The sequence below is a fragment of the Typopeltis vanoorti genome, chromosome 8 (genome assembly GCF_054136105.1).
Source record: "Typopeltis vanoorti isolate ZY-2024b chromosome 8, IOZ_Tvanoo_1.0, whole genome shotgun sequence".
Classification (NCBI taxonomy): domain Eukaryota; kingdom Metazoa; phylum Arthropoda; class Arachnida; order Uropygi; family Thelyphonidae; genus Typopeltis; species Typopeltis vanoorti.
In genome coordinates, this window is record NC_143556.1 from 111915430 (window position 1) to 111934611 (window position 19182).

The window sequence follows — 19182 nt, forward strand, 5'->3', positions numbered from 1 at the left end:
TAACATAAGAAAGCATGCATTTTTTATTGATTTTATTTAACAACGAACCCAAATGTCTCACTTAAATGGGTAAATATTATATTTATCCAAGTGGCCAAGTACTAAAGATCATCATTGTATAGGCACAAATTGCTTCATCAGTGGTGTTGACAAGAGCAGTATGAGACATTATTTTTTTCAGGAAAACAAATGACACTATATGAATACCTCAAGAACCCATCAAACTGCTATTTCCTATCATATGTTAGTTTATGTTCTATAGGTTCTCCATTCAGGATGCAGTTGATGTTTTTAATGTTTTTGCTTATTGTCATTAACTGATTTTCATACCAAATTAAATCTGTTTTGGATTTCTGATACCTTTTTTTTTATTTTTTTTTTAATTTTACATGTTGAATGATTTTAGTTTTGGATTTTACTTTTGTATAAAAGAATTTGTTCAGTAAATTACAGTTACAGAATTTAAAAAAAAAAAAAATATATATATATATATATATATAAAAATAAGTAGTGGTGTCTAGAGTTACTTCATCCATATATTCTTGAAAGTGTAATAAAAAAAAAAAACCCAGCAGATATCATTTTAGATATGGTGCTATGCTTATGCAGTTATCTTTTTTCCCCCTAGCTCTAGCAAAGGCAGATAAGCATATGGAAAATACCATTATTTGTGCATATGTGGCCATTTTACTTGGTTTCCTTGCAGAAAATAATAAAGTAAGTAAGTTAATATTAAAAGGTTTGAACTGTCTTTAGACAGTTTTTGTTAGTGTTTATTTATCTTAAGAAAGTAACAGAAATAATAAATGTTTAATAAACAAAAAGAGAAAGAGAGCATACTGGAATGACATAAGGTGAAAATTTTGTAGATTACTCATTTCTTTTTTTTTACTTTGTTTCCTATATATATATATATATATATATATATATATGTATGTATGTATATAGAAGATGTCAATGGACACCATAGTGTGAGGAACAAGCAGCCATGGTGTCCACCTTAATAAGATGTAGGACCTCCTTTTTCTGTGATGACTACTTCAGTCCTGTGGAGCATACTTTCTACAAGCATATGATCGAGATAAATGGCAATTTTGGACCATTCTTCTTGTAGACATGTAATAAGGTCCTGGAATGTTGTGTGGCAGACATCCCTTGAGCTCACCTGACATTCCAGTTCATCCCACTGATGTTTAATAGGATTGAAATCAGGTGTCTGTGGAGGCCAGTCAAGTGTGGTGGTGGCTTTCATGTCCACAAAACACACAGTTACAGTAGCATCCTTATGACATGTGCATTGTCTTGCTGAAAGATACACAGTGGCCAGTGTTCCTTAGAAACGCCACAAAGTAGGAAGAATTGCATTGTCCAGAATGTTCAGATACCTCTTGAAGTTCAATGTTTTGCAGCACCACAAACAGATATCCGCCATGCTTGGGGTTACGCACTCTGGTAAGAGACGTTCATTGGGCATCTCCTACACCCATCCATCTGCTTAGTAGAGAGTGTAGCATGACTCGTCACTCCATGACACAACTTTTCAAACTTCCTCATCCCACTCTGCACCACTGAAGATGATGCTGCATATTGGTTCAGGTATTGTGGGGTTTGCATATTATGGTCCTATCATGGAAATCCATGTTGTGGGCCTTGGTTCTGAATGTTTTTGTGCTGGTTCGTATTCCAGTCAATGCCTGGAATTCTGCATTCAACATGTTGGCCAATGGTGGTTTTTACATATTACCCATCGTAGCAATGTACTCTCACGTTCAGTGAGTGTGGTGAGTTGTTCACTGCAGGTAGCATTTGGCTCCCTGCACTTCCATCTCAATATGTTATCACTGATTGTTGACCTGGGATGGCACAAGTTTTCAACAATTTGCCAAACAGATAGACTTGCAACACGGTATTCTATCATAGTGCCTCTTCAAACTCTATCAGTTCTCTTCTATCAGCGATTTCACCCAGACAGATGTGGGAGCATAATATTCTTTCAATTTATACCAGCAACAGACATGTGGCTCGTTACATGGCACGATACACCTTGCCCATGGGGGATGTCTGTTGACTTGTTTTCAAGTAGTGTATGTATGTATATAAACACAGATTTGTATAGTTTCACAAAAATAAGTAATTTTTAAAATGTACTTCACATCATTTTGCAAACATCTTTAGCCTATCTGTACATATAACTGAGATAGCTAGATACATTTCGATAAAATTATAGATTGTTATTTAATTTATGGGATTAGTTTGGTTTTGATTTATAACTGTATATCATAAATGATATACAGTTATGAAAAATTATTATACACAAAACTCTCCTGTAAATTACAACCAACTTGATAAAATGGATAGCATACCAGCTCTCCAACCTAAAACTTGTGGGGTTGAATCCAAGCATAGATATAGATGTTTGTGAATGTGTCTAGGTGGAAGATGAATTTCACCGCCCTTTGTGAGATTGCTACCTAGCTCATTGGAAGCCTAAAGTAGCTTGAAAAATTTAGGTCAGTTTTTGTTTTCTAGAGTAGAATTTCCAGAGTTAAAAATTAATTTAAAAAAAAATAATAATAAATAAAAATAAAAATAATCTGGGGTGCTTATGGATCAAAGCTTCATAACTGAGAGGAGACCTTTAAATGAATGCCGAGAACCGACCAGGGCTTTTGACCTAATATCCGATCCTCATCTTCTCGTGGTGCAGTCTGTTAGGTATCTACTTGGATACTAGATGAAGGAGGATGGGCTAGTAATTTGGGATTTAGCCGACCAAATTATATTCTTATTGGCTTAAACCAAAATATAAAATGATGGTACAACATGACAGAATTTCATGCCGGCTGGAGCGTAGCCTGGTTAAACAAGCCCCCCCCCCCCCATTGTTTTTGCCAGGGAACAGGGTAAGCAGCGAAAATTCAGCTACTGAAACAAATCTGAAAACACACCCCAAATCAACATCACCAGAGTTCAAGATCAGTACTATCAACATAAGAAGCCTGAATGGCAAAGAAATGGAACTAGCTGAGGAATTAGATAAGTACCAGATCAACATAATAGGGGTGACTGAAACAAAAAAGACAAAACTGGTGAGATTTTTCTGAGCAATAAATACAAAATGTTATATTCAGGCAATGAAAATCAAGGAAAAGGAGTAGCAGCCAGAGAATTCAGCACTAAATACGACGCTAATCTTCTTCAATGGCAAGCAATCTCGAGTACAGTGATGTGGGCAAATATCAGAATGGGGAACTGGACAATGAGACTTATTTGTGCCTATGGTCCAACAGAAGCTTTTACTAAGGTAGAAGTGGAGGAATTTTTTGAGGCTTTAGAGAAAGCAACTGACACAATGAAAAAGGAAAAGTTTGTCCTTGTTGGGGATCTAAATACAGAGTAGGAAATGATTGTCACACACAAAAAAATATTTTGGGAAAATTTGGAGAAAAGAGTAAAGCTAATAATAATGACAAATACCTGTGTTGGATTTCTGCTCAAGACATGGACTAGTTATTAATAACACAATGTTCCAACATAAAAATGTGCACAAATTCTCATGGAGAGAAGAGGCAAGGAATAAGAAAAATATCATTGACTATGTCATTGTTAATAGTGATGTTTTCTCTACCATTTAGTGATCATCATTTAGTCTTGAGCAGGCTAAAATTGAAATTCATATTGAAAAGAATATAAGAAAACTTTAAAGCTAATAAATGTTGATCAGCTCTCAGATGTGAACTGTAGACTAAAATACACAAACATGATTGAAGAAAAAATGAAAGAGTTTGAGAACAGGAACCAAATCTTGGAGATTCAGTGTGCAAGCTTTGAAGAAAACCCTGATTGATTCATCCAGAGAGGCATGTGGTGAGGTTGTCTGCAATGATAGAAAAATCAGAACTCCATGGTGGACACAGGAAGTTAAAGATACAGTGATGGAAAAGAAGAAAGCATATCAAAAGTTCCTGGCAAATAAGTCAGCTTGTGCTCTTAGAGAATACAGAGACAAACATAAGAAAGCTAAACACTGTAAAACTAGCTAAACAAAAGTCATGGGATGACTTTGGTAAGAACATAGAAAATAAATATCAAGAAGGTGGCAAGATGTACCAGAGGTTGTTGAAGAGGCTCAAAAATGGATTAAAGAGTGCTGTAAAAGGAATTAGAGAGAATAAAGGTTACGTGAAAACTGTAGAAAAAGATATCCTTGAAGAATAGAGTATATATGGGTACTATGAGATAGTACCCATATAGTCTCCTAGTACCCATATATAAATTCAAGGGAAATAAAACTGAATGTGAGAATTACAGAGCTATCAGGATCAGATTTTCACTTCTCAACAAATAGTTGAGAAATCATGGGAATTTAACAAAGATCTGTATTTAAGTTTTGTAGATCTTGAAAAGACATATTACAAGGTGCCAAGAGAGAAGCTATAAAATGCTACAGTTATATGGTGTCAATGAGGCATTATATCAAGTGATACAAAGTCTTTATTTGAGTTTGAGTTGTAAGTCAGCAGGTAGAATTGAAGGAAGTACAGGAAGATGGTTTAATGTTAATCTGGTGTCAGCCAAGAATGTACATTATCCCCTCTGTTATTCATTATCTATGTGGATCACATTATGAAGGAAAGCAGTATTAAACCTGATATCAAAATTGGAGATGTTAATGTCAGCTCTTTGCTTTATGTGGATGATGTTATATTCCTAAATAAATCCACTACAAGTCTGCAAGATTCCCTGACTAAATTGAATAACTGTTGTAATAGATATGGTATGAAGGTATTGCATTCACTGTGTAATTGAAAATATCAATTGCATTGTGAATGGAGAACCTATAGAGGAAGTAAAACATTTCAGCTACTTAGGCACGATTTTTAGTGAAAATGATAAATTAAATATGAAAATAGACAAAAGAATCAACAAAGCTGGTATGGTAGGAAGTCAACCGAATAAATTTATATGGAATAAGAGAGAAATTAGTCAAAACACTAAATTATCTGTATGCAAAACAATGTTCAAACCAGTTTTAACTTATGGATCTGAGAGCTGAGTCAGAAGTAAAACACTTGACCAAAGACTAGAGACTGCAGATATTAGAGTCCCGAGAAAGATTAGGGGCATGAACAGATGGCATCAATGACAATATGATATTAAAAACGAGGATATTAGGAAAGAACTTGACATTGTCAGCATCCAGGAATGCATTAGCAGTGCTAATCTCAGGTGGTATGTCACTTAAACAGAATGAGAGAAGAAAGATTAGCAAAACAAGTGTTCTCTGCCATGTTGGCAGGAAGAAGACTCAGAGGAAGACCAAGATATAGGTGGATTAATACAGTAAAAAGTACCTTAGAAGATAGAAATATAAGATCTTATAATGTTGGAGTCTTGGCAGGCAACCGACTGATTTGGAGGAAAATTGTAGATAGGAAGTTAGGAATAATGTAAATTTTTCATGTAATACTATCATATCCTGTACACCCCCTCTAGGGTACATGGCAGGAATTTGATGATGATGATAAAAATACCCTTAGCCCATTTAGAGTAATAATGTACCTCTAGTTCCCCACCCTTTCATGAGTAGAAGTTACATAGAAACACGCATGTGCCTATTTTTACTTCCATAAGCATTGTTATTGAACAGCCTGATTTTGACGTATAGATTACAATAAAGCATTTGGTAGGGTTTATCTTAAGAAATTAATAGAAACAATAATCAAGTAAAAAAAAAAAATCTTTATTCAGTTAAAAATAAATTTGTTGAGCAAAGCAAATGAACAAAGTAAAAAATATGGCCATACCTTCAATTTAGAAGAAGAAGAAGGAAATTACAATAGTAAGCACAGAAAGACACATTCGAAAATTAATAAATTAGAAATAAAAATTGTGGAACAGATGAAAATTGATATTTATTAGACAAGATGGAAGTTACAATAGAGAGAGATTAGAAGAATAGAAATTGTCAAAGCAGTCTTGAATGAAGCTATGATACATTATATTGGATTTATTGGACCATAATTTTGATAAACATATATACATAATCGTCAACAAGTTTTTCCAGCTGGGGTCTGTCTGGCTTTTTCAAGATGAGAAAGGTTATACTAACATTAAATGCTAAAACAAAAGAATGCAGTAACGACTTAAAAATCAGTTAAACAAATTGAAGAGCACCTGTGATATCAAAAGCATAAAGTGTGGAGACTTAGTCATTGTTATTAAACCGCATTTTATAAATTTTCGCGTAATTGCGTTCTGCTAAACATAATGAATTTATTAAGTTTTTCCAAATGTCTTTTAATATTATGCCCTGGTTTCTATTGAGGTTGTCTCCTGTCTGTAGTACCATGCTTCTTTAAAGATTCCACATCTAAAATCGTCTTCGATGTATGGCATGGAGTCCCAATCTATGGAATGGTTTGAAATTAAGAAATGATGTGCTAATCCTAAGGTGTCTGTTATGTTATTATTTACATCTCCAACATGTTCTTTCTTTCTGATTTCTAGGCTTCATGAAGTTTGGCCTATGTAAGTCAGTCCACGCGAACATGATATGCTGTAAACTCTTGCATATTTGTAGAAAGCGATGCTGTCCTTAGGAGATCTTAACATGTGATGTGTAGTCAAAATAGCTTTAAATGCAACTCTGATGTTAAAAGGCTTCATGATTCTTGCTATTTTGATGGAGACTCAGCCTGCATAAGGTATGACGATGGACGATATGTATACTGTGTCACTAGAGGTTGTTTCTGTAGAGGATCTTTTGAATTATATTTTGTGGATAACCATTTTTGGATAGAGTTTTTGATATAAGTGAGAGCTCATCAAGTACGTCTTTTTCTTCTGTGATGATATTTTTTGCTCTGTTTTTTAGCATATATATGATGCTAAGTTTCTGTGCATAATGATAATTAGATGTAAAATGAAGATAACTTCCGGTGTCTGTAGGTTTGCAATAGATTGTGAGCTTGATTTGTCCATTATCTTTTTTTTAACTAGTACATCCAAGGTAATTGATGATTGTTTTCTAATTCTAATGTGAATTTAATTTTATGATGGAAAGAATTTATTGTTTGGAGGAACTCATGTAAGGTATCTTCTGTGTTTTTCCAAATGATGAACACATCGTCAACATATCTCCACCAGACTGATGGTTTCGGAGTTATTTTTGCTAGGATGTCATTTTCTAGTTTTTCCGTGAACAGATCCGCACACGGTGGTGACAGGGGACTGCCCCATGGCTAAGCCTTCCAGTTGTTGATATACTGTGTTGTTTACTTTAAAATAGTTAGACTTGAGGCAATGGTTGAAAAGCAGCATAATGTCATTTGGAAAGAGATCTTCTATGATCTTAATTACTTCTTCGACCGGTACGTTCGTGAACAGAGAGACCACGTCTACACTTGCAAATATGTCTCTGTTTGATATATTGATGTTTTTAAGTTTATTAATATATTAGATAAAGATCCAACCATGAAAAACCACAACGAGGTGAATCTTTTAATACGCAGTATGACAGGATGGCCTCAAGAATTACAAAGAAATTTAAAATCTTTACATCCATTAACACCATGCCTATATGGTGTACCAAAAGTCCATAAAGACGGAGTTCCACTTTGCCCGATCGTGGGCAGCAGAAACTCTCCTACATACCTACTAGCCAAACACCTCGCTAGTCTGTTGAGAGAGAAGATAAAGAAATCAGCATCAATCATAAAGAACTTGTTGAAAAACTTTAAAACATCAATATATCAAACACAGACATATTTGCAGGTCTAGACGTGGTCTGTCTGTTCACGAACTTACCAGAGAATGAGGGCCATTTTATTTCTGTCAGATTCATCTTGGAAGGTTAGGTCATAAATTCACCACGCTGGTTCAGTGCAGGTTGGTGAATGGCAATATTTTCACATGGGATTGGCAGTCCCAAAACCACTGGTCCACGACTCTCTATTCAACATATTCAGAACTGTCCTGATATCCAATGGGGGTAGTCAGGATTCCCCATCTGCCACCTAGGGGACATGCTCAGTAGCCCATGGGAGCCCGAGAATGTAAATTTTTATGTGTGTGTGTGTGTAAGGTCATAATCCAGATTATGACCTTATTTATTATGACAAGGTTTTTAGTTTCAATATTAAATTGTATGCTTTTTGTTTTCACTGTCATAATTTGGGTAATAGTTCCACACTGGTGATAGCTCAGCATACTCTTTGAATTGCAATGCAATTTGTTATATGTACATATATTAAGATCATAATCTGGAGGTCATACTTCAGATAATACTAGGTATAAATACCTGTTTGTATAATTGGTTGTAATAGTATTATTACTATGAAGGCTAAGCAGTGATTAATCTTGAAGCATTACTCTAGCCATTTTGGGTTTTCAGTAAGCAGGAGGGGTTTCACACCAGGCATACAGAATATTTATGCCTGGGATGGAATTTAAACCTACAGCCTTTTGATTAGAGAATGGCCACACTGTCCACTTGGCCAACCAATCCAGCTGGGCTATGTGATTTACCTATGGATTTCCTTTTGTTCGCAATGTTTTTTTACTCGACTCGGCTATGATTAAGGTTTTTTGCTTACACTATGAACAAATGTGTGTGTATATATGTATATATATATATATATATATATATATATATATACACATACATTAGCTTAGAAGGAAATGGACAGTAAAATATTTTTAATGGGCCTTAGTGCAACAGAACATTTGCAGAGGATGGACGTTTTGCATCCATTACTGCTTAGTTCCTGAAGGTAATGAGTTTATATATGCAGATTGATCTTTGTATTCTCCTGTTAAAATATACCTTATGCAGCTTTATTTGGTGTGTGTATTTATGTTTATAACTGAGAACTTTCTGCATGGATTCAATTTATTAATTGTTTACTAAATAACGTGCTTAATAATTAAACTGTTAGATTAAAAACTTTTACAGAAAACATTAAAAGTTTAAATAACATTAGAGAAATGCTGGGTTTGTATATTTGCTTAAATACACTCTGAAAAGAATTCAGTAAAAAGTTTGGTTATGTGGGTATTTATATATTTATTTATTTATTTATTTATTTAGGCATGCATTACCCAAATAAAGAATTCCATGCCAAATGGTAAACTTGATGATATTATAGAAATTTTAAATGACTTTCTGACTTTCTCAGTTCGTGTGGTGAGTATTCTGTCATATATGTTGTGTTAGTCATTTCATTTTGGAATTAACCTATAATTATGTCATGTAAGTTAAATCAGTACAAGATTTTGTATTTATTATAATATGAGAATAACTCAGTATTTGAACATAAAGAAATACAAATATACATGGTTAGGCAGAGGATATAGATCATTTAGTGATTATATTATCACAGATTCTCAGCTAATATTGAGATTTTGAAGTAAACTCTTGTTGTTATTTGATGATATCAGAAATCTAATTGAAACCAAGATGGCTAAGAAAAACATAAAATGGAAAATGCCTATCAACAAAATTATGCAATTTCTTTATTATAAGATTCCCATACTAAGCAGAAGTATGAAAAATGCTGGTGAAAATACAGAAACCAAACAAGAATCAAATGACACCAAGGATGAATGGGAAAATCCGAAATAGATCCTGACAAAAACAGAAAGCTTTTGAATAATAATTAAATGGCATAGAAAAAGGGGACTTATAAATTAGTCAGAAATGGCTAAATTCCAAGTCAGTGGAAGCAATACTAGAGTACAAAAGAAATGGTGCTATTGTTAAAAAAGATTAAGAAAAAAATAAACGATAAACATAGAAAAAGGACAGTTTTGTAATTGAGTTAGTAAAGGATATATCAAAGCCACAATCAATAAACTAAAATAATAAAATACATGAATAAAAGAAAAGAAAAATACAAACATGGAAAATTGTATAATAACATTAATAAAAAATAAGGGGAAAAAATGCTTATCCCACCCATGGCACAAAATGTACTATCAGTTAGCAAATACTATCTCTTGGTGGGAGCAACATAAAATCTAGTTTCAGAATTTCTGAACTGATGATAATAAAGAAGTAAAATTTTATAAAACAATGACCTAACAGAAAATATTACAATGTCATAAGTAAAAGATACAATGTATAAAATGAAAAATAGGAAAACACCTCTAGAAGATAATAAAAATATATAATTGTACAAAAATGCAAGTGAAAAAATTTAATGAAAGACTTCTGAAAATCTTTAAAAAGGTTTGGATTTCTAGAAAACTCTTAACTCATGGGAAAAAAGCACTGATTATTCCAATTTATAAAATAAAAAATAAAGATGATTTCAATGACTATAGCAGAATTAGTCTACTAAATGGTTACAAGATACATGAAAGGATATTAAAAGAAGCTACATTATTTTTTGTTTGTTAACAACAAGCTACTAGGAGAATGAAATGTCTTTATAGACCAATCTATAATTTACTTCAAAATTGATAATTGAAAAGAGAAGAGAATTTCAAAAAAGAAGTAGCTTATACTGATTTATGAAAAAGCTTTTGATAAAATGAACATACAAAAATTGTTTAAAATATTATTATTATTATTAAGAGAGACCTCCAGAGAGTCAGGGACTCATCAAGGGAGGCCATATAATACACACACCAGCTGTCATACTTATTCTTGAATTCATTCACACTGCTTGCACCCACAACATCCAATGACAATCTATTCCAATCACACACCACCCTATGAGAGAAAAATCTAGTCCTCACCCTTTCTTAATGTCATTCATTCTCAGCTTCCAAGGATGCCCCTCTTGTCCATTCCCCACCCTCCATAAATTGAAAAATCCCATCAGTTGAAATCCTGTATGACCCTTTCAGAAGTTTGTAAGTCTCAATTATATCGTCCCTCTTTTTTCTCTTTGCTAATGTCAGTAGTGTACAAATTCTCAATCTGTCTTCATAATCAGTATTCCATAATCCTGATATTTTTAACACTCCTTTTGCACTCTCACCAATATATCAGAATCACAATGGAAACTAGGAGACCAGGCCTGTGCACAATAGTCCAAGTGAGGGCTTAACAAGGCCTTGTAAAGAGGCAAAATGACATCTTTATCTTTATGAAAATTCGTTTCAGCATTGCAATTATCTTTTGAGTTGTATTTGCAATCTTTGCCACATGGCCCCTGAACTTCAACTTGATATCTACTAACACTCCAAGATCCCTAGCCTCATCAGTTTCTTCAAGTACAATCCCACCAATATAATATGACATTGGATATCTAATTACACCAAAGTGAATTACTTTCACTTTGGTGTGAAAGTACTGCATATCAACAGCATTCCAGATTACCCTACCTATCTTTGCATCATCAGCAAATAGATGTATGTCACTAATCAAATCCTTCCCAATATCATTAATGTATGGATCGAATATTGGTTACCTCAAATCATGCAGACTCACATTCCCTATATATATCACTTTTTGATATCTGTCAGTCAGCCATCCTCTTATCCACTCTAACATTCTATAATCCATTTTATACAACAGTCTACCATACTGATTCTGTCAAAAGTTTTAACAAAATCCAAAAGTATCATGGTGTATCCATTCCCCTTGTCTAGTTCAATGGTAACATTCTTATAGAATGTGAGCAAGTTGCTAAAGCTTGACCTTCTCTTAGTAAACCCATGTTGCTCATTGCAAAGTAGAGATTCACTGTCAACTCATTTCTGAACATGAGCTCTAACCGGTTTTTTCAAAATCTTCACCACCACTCCTGAGATACTAATTGCTCGATAGTCAGATACATCGGTCTTTGCACCACCCTTGTGCAATAAAATTACCAAGCATTCTTTCCATTCCTGCAGAATCTTTCCTGTTCTGAGATTCATATTAAACAGCCTGGTCAAAGAAATAGCCATTTCAGCTGAACACTCTTTTAGCACACGTGCTGATATCCCATCAGTCCCTATTGCTGAATTCTTATTCATTTTGTGCAACAGCTCTAATACCTCATTCTCATATACCTGCATTTCTTCATCCATTGAAGAGATAGCAGTTAGCTCAATGTTCACAATCTTTATGCCATCTGCATTTAGAAGAGTTATTCTTTCAAATTCCCAATATCATTCTTTCTTTTACTTGTAGCACATCGATAGAATTCTTGTGGGTTGTCTTTAGCATGCAGAGCGAGTTTCTTGTCATACTCAGACTTTTCTGTCTGTAGTACAACAGTTATGACTATTCTAGCCTACCACTTAGAATTTTCATAATGCAATAATGCATATCATCCTTATGCACATGGTATTCCTTCCACATTGTCCTTTTCTTACTAATCTCTTGCTTAATAAGATTACACATCCATTTGACTCCTTCTCTGTTAATTCTTCGAACTCTCAGGACACATTCTGATATCGCATCATTTAAGTATTGTTTAAATGCTTCCCATGCATATTGTTGATATTCTTCCCACCCATCAACCGATCCCATTCCACTGACTTTGTTTACTCCTCGGTTGGTCATAATTTCCTGCTTTATAGTTCAGCATGTAACCTTTTCTGAATCACTAAGTTTCATAAACTTAGTCACTTCTCAAGTGAGTACTGCATGAATACTTTAACCAACCGTAGGCAGAATAGTTACATCTTTAACTGAAACACCCTCTGACACTATAATCAAATTGAACACTCTTTGACCTAGAGTTCCTTCTCTCACATGCTGCTTGAAGAAGTTGTCTCACAACAGTTCAATAGATGCATTTTCATTCTTCTAATGAGATTCTACTGCTACTCAATCAACATTTGGATAATTAAAGTCTCCCATTATGATTACTCTTTTCATGCTCATCTTGTCTATTTGGTAATGCATTTCTTCATCACTAGCAACTGACAATCAACAACACCCCACTATGTAATTGATCTTCTTAGATTCCACCTCACACCAGATGGCTTCAAACTCACTACCACATGAAATACTGTTAGTAGTAGTAGTAGCACTACAATCATAGGTCTCAACTCTAACTGGTTTCAAGTCATCCGATATCATTAGCAGCATGCTCCCCCCCTCTCCTATCCTCTCTTTCTTTCCTAAAAATAGTGTACCCTTTACACTCGATACCAGTTAGAATGTCTGATTCTGATAGCCAGGTCTCACTAATGCCTACAATCTGAGGACCCAACATATTGACTAAGGCAACAAACTCTACCCCTTTGTTTCTGATACTCCTAGCATTCGTGTACAAACATAATAATTTATCTGCATGTTCTTTTGTATACTCTTGTCTGCAGTCTGCATGACACAGTTGGACAACTTGTAGATCTTTATTCTTCTCTAGTGTTTTATACATATAAACATCTTTGCACACGTTTGATTGGTCCCAACCAGACAAACACAAAGTTGAGATCGTTCTCTCCTTGTCAACATTATCGTGACAAAGCCCATTCCCTTCATTAATACAGTTATATAACATTGTTGTTCTTATATTCACATTCTCACTATTCCTCCCTTTATAATTTAGTTTCCCTGACTCTCTGTGTTAGGTCACATACCAGTTATTAGTCTTTTCTAGACTCCTGATACTAAATGCATTCAGATGTAAGCTGTCCCTCTTATACAAATCCAGTCTTCCCTCAAACTCACTCCACACATCCATTCCTTCTACAGCCTATGCATCGAATCGTTTGCCGTCAAAGCTCTTCTTCTTAATTCATTTTTATCGTATCAAGGTAAAATGCTGGCGATTTTTACTTTTTTCGCTGTTCACTCTAAACTCTTCCAAAAACCCTTTCATGTCCTCTCTCATACTGAACTGATCACTAGTTAAGTCGTTAGTACATACTACAGTTATGATTTTGTTTACTTTTCTTTTTTGTTTTTGAATTGCTTCCTTTATGTTCTTAATTTTTGCTCCAGGAAAACTCGAAGTTATAACTCACTCATCAATAGCATTTTTTATTATAGTCACCATACCAAATAACTTCTTTCTTTTTACTAACAACGTCACTTACCTGATTTTCATTACTTCCTGACTTACCTGTTTCCGTGCTTTGTTGTTTCTTATTCCGCTGCTTAATTTTCATTTTCTTCCTATGCTCATTTAAACACCTCCTGACTTTTGTAATTCTCGCATCATTTCTCTGTTGATCTGCTTTAATTTTACTATTTTGGAGGTTAATTCATTTACATTAACCTTCTTCTCACCTGTGGTTTTCTTTTTAGCATTGCTTTTCTTGTGCATTTTTGGTGCCATTTCAAACTGATATTTATTGTTGAAATATCTTAATAAAAATGTTATAAAATACTAAATACACTAAAATCTACATTAACATACTATAAAACTAATTTTCTAGGAAAAAGCACAATAAAACAGACAAAAATCACCAATTTTACACAAGCGCTAAATTCACTGACCAGCCACAATGTGTCCTCAAACCAATTCAAATATTAGTCAATTTAAATCTACTAAGCCAATTCTTACAACTATTATAATATATATATATATATATATATATATATAGAAACTAAAACAGCAATCAAATTAGAATAAATATCAGAATGAAAAGATATATAGAGGGATATACACTATTACAATCTTGAAATAGCATAAAACCCATCTTAGTATACAAACAGACCATAAACAAACATAGATACACCTTTTTTTGCAGATGATCAGATTATGTTAGCAATATTAGAAGATAAGTTAAAGATGCCACAAAATTATATTATTGATTTCATCCTTTATCCAAGTGTAAGCAAAGTTTGCACATGAAGCAACTTCGTGACTGTTCTACTAGTATATAGAAACTAAAGACTTCACATCAATTGCCTTAGTATCCAATTACACAAGGCACATATCCTTGCAGGCATGTATTTGGTTAGTGGCTCTTCCCATAATGCCATGCATTATGGGAAGAGCCACTAACCAAATCAGTGTCAACCTTTATTGAAGTCTCATTAGTGGGAGCCAGACCCAGAAGAGATACCAAGGTTGAAGTAATTCAGAAGTCATATATTTTCCACATGCAAGTAGTCGAAGTAGAGGACAGCAGTAGTAGACTTCTGCATTACTTCAACCTTGGTTTCTCTTCTGGGTCTGGTTCCCACCGGTGAGACCTCACAAAAGAGCAATACTGGTCTGAGTAGTGGCCCTTCCCATAATACATACACATTATACATGTCTGTAAGTACAGGCAGTCCCTGGGTTATGAGATACGTTCCTGTGAATGTCTTTAGGTCAGATTTGTACGTAACTCAGATCCCTGATGAACAGTACATATACGGTAATAATAATGGTAATAATATCTCTGTACTGTAATAATAAGTTACACAAACTATTGTGCTCTTTCTTTTAATTCAAACAAACAGAACATAAAAACAAACTCATACAGAAAGTTTAGATAGGAGAAATTTCTAAAAAATAATATTAAAGGTTAACACTTATCTAATGTTGTATCAATGACTTGTTTACTGGAAGGGGGCATTTTTGAGGCAAGAAGGTAGCTAACATTAATCAGAAGATGACGATGGAGATGGTGTAGTGGGTGCTGGAGAATCAGGATCAAATTCTGTTGCTGGTTGAGGGTAGCTTACTACTGAAGTAAGTTTCTTGAAAAAAAAAGGTATCCAGAATTGTGTGCACAGTCTTTTTCTTTCTTTTTCATCATAAATGGTCTTGTAGCAGCTGATGTTCTCATTAACTGCTCCTTAAGTTAGCAAATCTTGCTTCAGTGAGATGAAAGGCCTCAGCTAATATTTTTGTCATAAACTTTCTTATGTTTATGACATTGGTGTCCAATTGCAGTGCATTACCACTTGTTTACATACATGGAAGAAACTAGTTCCTGAATTATTAATTTAATTATTTAATTATTAATTATCCTTATTGGGAACCTTTGGAGCCCATACGTAAGTACAGAATGCCGTAGGTTGGGTCATCCCTAACCCAGGGACCACCTGTATATGTGCCATGCATTATAGGATACTAATGCAATTGACATGAAGTCATTAACCTCTATATACAAGTCTCCCAGTTATGAAGTTACTTCACACAAACCTTTTTTGCTTACACTTGGATAAAGGATGAAACCAAGAATATAATTTCTTGGCATCTTTAATTTATAGCATAACCAAGTGAAATTACTTTCAACAGCTAGCTTATATCAGAAGATGATTTATAAAGATCAGTAAAATCATTAAATGGGATCTCAGAACAGAAAATATCATCATCATCATCAAATTCCTGCCATGTACCCTCAAGGGGTGTACAGGATATGACAGTACATCTAATTTACATCATTACATCATTTACAAATTTACATCAATACTAACTTCCTATCTACAATTTTCCTCCAAATCAGTCTGTTACTTGTCAAGACTCCAACATTATCAGATCTTATATTTCTATCGTCTAATGCACTTTGTACTGTATCAATCCACCTATATCTTGGTCTTCCTCTGGGTCGTTTTCCTGCCAACCTGGCAGAGAACACTTGTTTTGCTAATCTTTCCTCGCCCATTCTGTTTAAGTGACCATACCACCTGAGATTAGCTCTGCTAACGCATTCCTGGATGCTGACAATATCAAGTTCTTTCCTAATATCCTCGTTTTTAATATGATACTGCCATTGATGCCATCTGTTCGCGCCTATAATCTTTCTCAGGACTCTCATATCTGCGGTCTCTAGTCTTTGGTCAAGTGTTTTACTTCTGACCCAGCTCTCAGATCCATAAGTTAAAACTGGTTTGAACACTGTCTTGTATACAGCTAATTTAGTGTTCCGACTAATTTCTCTCTTATTCCATATGAATTTATTCAATTGACTTCCCACCATACCAGCTTTGCTGATTCTGTTGTCTATTTCTATATTTAATTTACCATCTTCAGTAAAAATCGTGCCTAAGTAACTGAAATGTTTTACTTGTTCCACAGGTTCTCCATTCACAACACAGTTGACATTTTCAATGATTCTGCCTATTTTCATTGTCTTCGTCTTTTTATTGTTGACCTTCATACCATATCTATTACAACAGCTATTCAATTTAGTTAGAGAATCTTGCAGACTTGTAGCAGATTTATTTAGAAGTATAACATCATTGGCATAAAGCAAAGAGCTGACATTAATGTCTCCAATTTTGATATCAGGTTTAATACCACTTTCTTTCATAATGTGATCCATATAGATAATGAATAACAGAGGGGATAATGTACATCCATGTCTCACACCAGATTTAACATTAAACCATCTTCCTGTACTTCCTTCAATTCTAACTGCTGACTTACAACTCAAATAAAGACTAAGTATTGCTTGATATAATGCCCCATTGACGTCATATAACTGCAGCGTATTGAATAGCTTCTCTCTTGGCACCTTGTCATATGCCTTTTCCAAATCGACAAAACTTAAATACAGATCTTTGTTATATTCCCATGCTTTTTCAACTATTTGTCGTAAAGTGAAGATCTGATCCTGACAGCCTCTATTTGGCCTGAATCCAGCTTGTTCTTCACCAAGCTTTTCTTCCACAATTCTTCTCAACCGTTTCTCAAGTATACTTGCATAGATCTAGCCAGGAACACTCAGTAGGGAAATACCTCTGTAATTCTCACATTCAGTTTTATTTCCCTTTTTATATATGGGTACTATGAGAGCTCTACTCCAATCATCGGGAATTCGTCCCTCGGTCCAGGCTTTCTGAACTATACAGTGCAGCCACTGTAAGACTTTTATACCACCATACTTCAGCATTTCTGGTCGAATATCATCTACTCCTGCTGCCTTTCCACATTTCAAGCCTTTGATGGCTTTTTCTACTTCAAGTATGGATATGTATTCCTGACTGAATGCCTGGTCAGTGTTTTTTATCACTGTGCTGTCATCGCTGCTTGTTTCATTTAGCAGTTTTTCAAAGTAATTACTCCATACTTGAAAGATATCTTTTTCTCCTGTTTTCATGTCACCTTTATCATCTCTAACTCCTTTTACTCTTTCCTCCATTCCTAAGCTTCTTCAACAACCTCCAGAATATTTTGCCACCTTCTTGATATTTATTTTCTATATTCTTGCCAAAGTCCTCCCATGACTTTTGTTTAGCTAGTTTTACACACTGTTTAGCTTTCTTACATTTGTCTCTGTATTCTGTAAGAGTGAAAGCTGACTTATTTGCCAGGAACTTTTGATATGCTTTCTTCTTTTCCTTCACTGCCTCTTTAACTTCCTGTGTCCACCAGGGAGTTCTGATTTTATTTATCCTTGCACACAACCTCACTACATGCCTCTCTGGCAGAATCAATCAAAGTTTTCTTCAGAGTTTGCCACTGAATCTCCAAGGTTTGATTTCTGTTCTCAAACTCTTTCATTTTCTTTTCAATAATTTTTCTGTATTTTAGTCTACAGTTCACATCTGAGAGCTGCTCAACTTTTATTCGCTTTAAAACTTTCTTACATATTATTCTTTTCAATATGAAATTCAATTTTATCCTGCTCAAGACTAAATAGTGATCACTTCCAATTTCAAATCCTCTGTACACTCTGGTGTCCTGCACCTGGGAGAAAACATCACTATCAACAATAACATAGTCAATGAGACTTTTCTTATTCCTAGCCTCTTCTCTCCATGTGAATTTGTGCACATTTTTATGTTGGAACATGGTGTTAGTAATAACCAGTCCATGTCCTGAGCAGAAATCCAACAGATATTTGCCATTATTATTAGCTTTGCTCTTTTCTCCAAATTTTCCCAAAATATTTTTATATGTCTCACAATCATTTCCTACTGTGCTATTTAGATCCCCAACAAGGACCAACTTTTCCTTTTTCATTGTGTCAGTTGCTTTTTCTAAAGCGTCATAAAATTCCTCCACTTCTACCTTAGTAGAACCTTCTGTGGGACCATAGGCACAAATAAGTCTCATTGTCCAGTTTCCCATTCTCGTATTTGCCCACATTACTCTACTTGAGACTGACTGCCATTCAAGAAGATTTGCCTCATATTTTGTGTTGAATACTACGGCTACTACTTCTTTTCCTTGATTGTCATTGGCTGAATATAACATTTTGTATTTATTGCTCAGAAAGATCTCACCAGTTTTGGTCTTTTTTGTTTCAGTCACCCCTATTATGTCGATCTGGTACTTATCTAATTCCTCAGCTAGCTCCATTTCTTTGCCATTCAGGCTTCTTACGTTGATAGTACTGATCTTTAAC

At 34.5% G+C, this 19182-nt stretch overlaps 1 protein-coding gene across 4 annotated transcripts in view; it reads left to right on the plus strand.

Annotated features, from left to right (window-relative positions):
- The window catches only part of LOC150104286 (wings apart-like protein homolog), a 401535-nt gene that overhangs the window by 365859 nt on the left and 16494 nt on the right, over positions 1–19182 (plus strand). For all 4 annotated transcript variants that reach the window (XM_090396897.1, XM_090396894.1, XM_090396895.1 and 1 more), the window contains 2 exons: positions 629–717; positions 9092–9187. In XM_090396897.1, coding sequence (XP_090253023.1) covers positions 629–717; positions 9092–9187 — 185 coding nt within the window. The remainder of the gene's footprint in view (positions 1–628; positions 718–9091; positions 9188–19182) is intronic.